The sequence below is a fragment of the Mixophyes fleayi genome, chromosome 4, assembly GCF_038048845.1.
Source record: "Mixophyes fleayi isolate aMixFle1 chromosome 4, aMixFle1.hap1, whole genome shotgun sequence".
Classification (NCBI taxonomy): Eukaryota; Metazoa; Chordata; class Amphibia; order Anura; family Limnodynastidae; genus Mixophyes; species Mixophyes fleayi.
Genome location: NC_134405.1, coordinates 190,076,232 through 190,081,778, shown reverse-complemented (window position 1 = coordinate 190,081,778; position 5,547 = coordinate 190,076,232). Strand labels below are relative to the sequence as shown.

General features: G+C 38.4%; 1 protein-coding gene across 1 annotated transcript; it reads right to left on the bottom strand.

Annotated features, from left to right (window-relative positions):
* Positions 1-347: 347 nt before the first annotated feature.
* GPR85 (G protein-coupled receptor 85) lies at positions 348-4,316 on the bottom strand. The gene is made up of 2 exons (XM_075209015.1): positions 3,756-4,316; positions 348-2,456 (listed from the first exon to the last, which is right to left on the bottom strand). The coding sequence occupies exon 2, from the start codon at positions 2,280-2,282 to the stop codon at positions 1,170-1,172; it is 1,113 nt and encodes a 370-aa protein (XP_075065116.1). The 5' UTR covers positions 2,283-2,456; positions 3,756-4,316; the 3' UTR covers positions 348-1,169.
* Between the last annotated feature and the right edge of the window lie 1,231 nt (positions 4,317-5,547).

The following is a 5,547-nucleotide window of genomic DNA, read 5'->3' as shown; positions in this document are numbered from 1 at the left end:
CAATACACCAAAATGTGCAGAAAGTATAAACAAGACAGTGCCTTCAGTAGAATAAATGCTTCACAAATTGTGCAATATATAATACTAAGGCTTTAGTCTCTCCAAGACAGCTTACTTAAAATATAAACATACTCCACTGCCTGTGTTTCTTAGGGTGGATCATAATATGCAGCACATCTGGGAAGCTGATCTCACCCAGGTGATGTGCATACTGATTTTAGGAACAATAGGAGTTCAAAGAAAGAGGTGATTGAAGCATTCTTTCATGCACTCCCAAATGACTGCCCAGTTACTGATTGAATTGGTTTAATTCAAGGTTAAACAAAATGGAAGATACTAGATAACCCTTTAAGGCAACATGTATTTATTCTGTATTATTATGAGTGTTCCATATGTAGATCTTTTAATACCGCAAATTGAATATTACGTTGCCAAACAGATTGATATCTATGTTTTCTATTAAACAAGACTTAAATCAATAGTTGCCAAATGAAAAGAAGAAAAAAAAACACAAAATACATTGAAATGCATGTTTCACTGTTAAAGAAAACCTCCTTTTTTTATAGAAAGAATATTTGTAAAAGTAGAATATAATTTTAACCAAAAATACTGCTTTGGAATGCTCCCCAAGACTGACTACAAGGTAACGAAAACTTTCAGTAAGATAATCCAGTAATGCATGGCACATCCTTTATCAGTTACAGTACTTTTAATCCCCATTTCTCAATCTTTGCAAAAGAAACCCCAAACTGTATTAAATATTCAAAGAGTCTTTAAACTCTTAAAAGCATGTTTATTAACACATTTACCTCAATTCAATTTATTAAGATGTCCAATGCTAACCTTTCTGGATGTTCTTGTTTATATGTGGTGATATACACAGCATTCAGCAGTGGTTCCTAGCACCTGTCATTTCCATGATCTAACTTTCAACCACAGAAATACAATAAAATCTGCGGTTCAGTCCTTTATTTCCAATTACAAACCTTCCCTGGTGGCCAGCAGGAACACTTTAGGTTAAAATAGGATTACAGGTGCGCTCTGCAAAGTGTGCACAATGCTGCTAACGCTCCATTCTTGATCTTCTTCTCAAGACATGGCTACAGGCCACAATTGCTTAGCAGAGAAGGGTAGTGTTTCACAAGGCTAAAGATTTTGCAGATGCTCCCTCATATAACACAGTAAGGTTCCCTTGGTAACCTGGATTTTCTGCAGTAAAGAAGGGTTGTGCTGAAACAGCGCCTCAGCTCCCTGTTTGAGAAAATGCAGACAAAAGGATTGATTCCAGCTTGGGCGAAACTCATCCAGACAGCTGCTGTTAGAAATCCTCCTGGTACCACAGGACCTCTTGCAAAAACTCTCCAGTAACAAGCAACCAAGTAGGGCCCCCACAAGGTCAGGAAAAGGAATGTCATAATATAGAACATTCTACTGATTCTTTTTTCCATTTTGAATTCATCTAAAACCAGTAGCCTTCTCCTGCCTGTGGTGTTTGCATTTTGCCTTATTCCAAGTAAGGTGGGTGGTGTGGGACCCCTTCCAAAGCCCGCAAGCCAGTTAGCTGCTGCTTGACCACTGGCTCCAGGACCATGAAAAGTCCAATTCTGGCTTACTGCTGCTACAAACTGGACTGGCTTCATTTTCCTTCGATCATGAACAAAAAATATCAGCTTGAGGTAGACAAGCTGTGTAGCTAGAAGAATGAGAGCAAGAAGTAACATAAATCCCAAGGAATCGTTGGCCCTGAAGGAACGATGCTGAAATGTGCATTGGTCTTCTTCTCTAATAAATGTGTAGGTGCCAACATCTAAAACTGGCGGAAAGGCCATAGCTACAGATAAGGTCCATACCATGCAAATTACTGCCAAGCAAGTCCAAAATGTCAATCTTTTTGTATAAAACCGATGGTGGGCTATAGCTAAGTATCTGGTAACACTTATACAGAATAACATAAACGCAGTGTGGAAACAGGACAACACCCCAAGAAAGGCAATCACTTTGCATGTAAGAGCCCCATAAGTCCAAGTAGAGCCATTCTTCACTGAGGTGAATACAAATGGAAAACAAATAGCAGATCTCAGGATATCTGAGCAGCACAGATCCAACAGGAAGTAGTAAGGAGCTCTGTGTAAGGTCTTATCTTTGACAAGCAAGATTGAGATAAGAAGGTTACCCACCACACTGACTCCTATAATAAAGCCCAATGATGTCAGCTTTAAAAATGCTGTTAAAGGAGACACATTTTGCAGAATGTTGTCAGCTGCATGGCTATCGTTCGCCATAGATGGAGGATATATATTATTGCTTCAGTCAAGTCTCATGGTCTATATACAAGGGCAAGCACAAGATAGATCCATACATTTTACTGCAAATGTAATCCACAAAAACAACTGAACTTGCGTCTAGGCACACATTCTGCTCTCTCTTCCTTCTGATGTGTCATGCTGTCAAGAGATCTGAAAAAAAAAGCTATCAGTTTTCAAGCTAGCAAGTAATGATGAAAGTGCTAACATAAGAATGTTAATTTATGGAGCACAGAGAAGGAGTCACATTCTAGTACTACAATTTGTTTTTAAACTTCGTATTAATACAGCTTATACTACGAGGAACAGTGCTATATTTCTTATTTAACATTAATATATACATAAATTTGTGTTCACAATAATGTATGATAGATAGATAGATAGATAGATAGATAGATAGATAGATAGTGACATTATATATTGTAGTTAGGTGACACTGATAAATCCTTAGAGCTACCATTGTGCAAGATATAAAGATCCCACCCATATAAATCACACAGACTGCATATAGTCTTTTCAACCACATCATTGCATACATGGGCATTAAACAGACAATTCTGTATTCTTCCAGCTTCATTCAGATAAACACAGACTGTGTAAAATCCCAGCAATCCACTATTTAATTGTATTGTACTGCTTAAGAATATACACCCTATAATTTATAGCTCCTGAAACTGTAGGATTCCCCTATATCCTGGATATATGTGAACATATTATCGGGGATTAAACCCTCTCTTGCTCCCATTATATCATGCTGTTGTTGCAATTCCAATATTTCCATGGAAGAATAGACAATAGTACATCTGAGCTGAAGAGCTCTTGCAAAGCTAACGGTATAAGAGATAAGGCTCCATTATTAATACGAATCATTGCAACTGTTACTATGCTACTCTCTGATCTCAAAGGATAAGGAAAACCTGTTTTTTATTCTGCATGGAAAGCTTTCTTTTGTCTATTATCCTGTCTTTTTTTTTATAACACAGCAGGATAAACATGTAATGGTTCATTTCACAAACACAAACACACACACACACACACACACTATATATGTATACACACATACATATATACATTATGTATGTATATGTATTTTCAGCATGTATGTTATATGCATACTGTGCGTACATTGCTTTATCTGTGGCTTGTTCATGGTTGAACGTTCTGTATGGCCATAGAAAACGTCCCTTTGTTAGGGCTTTTTCATTATCAGAGGAATGCAGCTCTCTTCCCCTGAGTCTGCTTGCAACACTCCAGGCTCAGACGTGTAATATTCAGAGTGTGATGTAGATGTCTTGCCTGTGTGCTCTTATTATGCAGTTTATTAGCAAAAACACTGGGTATAGTTATGTTAAATACCGATCACCTAATGGACATTTGGTTGCACAGAATTATACACATGCATTTTTATCGATAAAGGCATAAGGCAAGAAAAGTGAGAGCGAATGGTCCTACCTGTTGGTGCTAAATATCCTGACAAGAGTATTTTTTTTCCGGTGGAGCTTCTTCTTTATATAAAATGATGATTTTTTTTCTCCTTAGGTACCTTGCCTGAGAATATAGTCAGTGGCTTGGGCGACGCATGCGCTGTGAGGCTCCTTGAGCTGCTAGCTTCATCCTCCCCTGTCGCAACAGCACAGTCTCTCCCAGCAACAACAGCAGAAGCAGCCTACCGCTGTCTCAATGAGGGCACGTCAGGCAGCTTCTTGCCTACCTGCTGCAGCTCCCAGAGTCATCTCATAAACACCTTGCCCATCCCAAGTCGGACAATTAAACCTCCAAGACGTGGAGTGTGCATAACGTGCGCCTGCTTCCTCCCTGAATCAGGATGTAAGAGCAATATGAAGTCTAGCTGTGCACCAATGATTGCAGATTGCAGTGCGTATTCCTTGCTGCTTTTACGAAATACATTTTGCTATAAAAAAAAAAAAAAAAAAGGGGGACAACCATGTTTCTTAAATGTCACATTATCGATTTTGTTACATAAAAAAAATCAAGAGTGGAAACACCCAGAGTGATGCATTGTTTTTTTTTTTATGTAGAGTTGAGTGGGAGGAGAATGATGAGCACATTGTTACTGGGAAGAACATGGAAGCATTTGCATGCATCACCTCAGCTAGGGTGGGATAAGTTAAAGCAATACAAAATGATTGACATGCCATTTATTGAGGCAAACATGTCCCTTCTTGTTTTCTAATCACAATTGTGATTAAACTAACCTTTATTTTGTGCTAGTAATACATTTTATTTCCCTTTTCTCATTTTAGAAACAGTAACCTGGAGTCTGTTTAGCTGTTTTACCAGTAGAGGTTGCTACTTTGAATATGCAGCATATGGGTACATAGTATTTTATCATTTTTACTTTCTGTACTCACAAATGTAGTAATCATTGCCAAGTTCCAGAAATATACATTTTTGGCTGAAAAATGATGGAGACATGGATACCCAATGTATCCATGCACTGCACAGCTGTGCTTTACCTGACACTGATATTGTTTTACACAGGCAGTGAAAAATACCACTTTGATGTTAAATACACAAGAGTTTTTCTTCTAGCCTAACACTTAAGGATTTATTTATTATGCTCATTTTTACTTAAAATCCCCCGAAAACTACAGTTCACCGCATTTTTAAGTGTCCTATTGATTTATAACTGCAGTCATGGCCAAAAGTTTTGAGAATGACACAAGTATTGGTTTTCACAGTTTTCTGCTTCAGTGTTTTTAGATCGTTTTGTCAGATGTTGCTGTTGTATACTGAAGTAAAATTACAAGCATTTCACAAGTGTCAAAGGCTTTATTGAGAATTACATTAAGTTTATGCAAAGAGTCAATATTTGCAGTGTTGACCATTCTTTTTGAAGACCTCTGCAATTCGCCCTAGCATGCTGTCAATCAACTTCTGGGCCACAAAATGACTGATGGTTGCCCATTCTTGCCTCATCAATGCTTGGAGTTTGTCAGAATTTGTGGGTTTTTGTTTGTCCACCCGCCTCTTGAGGATTGACCACAAGTTCTAAATGGGATTAAAGTCTGGGGAGTTTCCTAGCCATGGACCCAAAATTTCGATGTTTTGATCCCCGGGCCCCTTAGTTATCACTTTTGCCTTATGGCAATGTGCTCCATCATGCTGGAAAAGGCATTGTTCGTCACCAAACTGTTCTTGGATGGTTGGGAGAAGTTGCTCTTGGAGGATCTTTTGGTACCATTCTGTAGTCATGGCTGTGTTCTTAGGCTCTCCTCTCTGG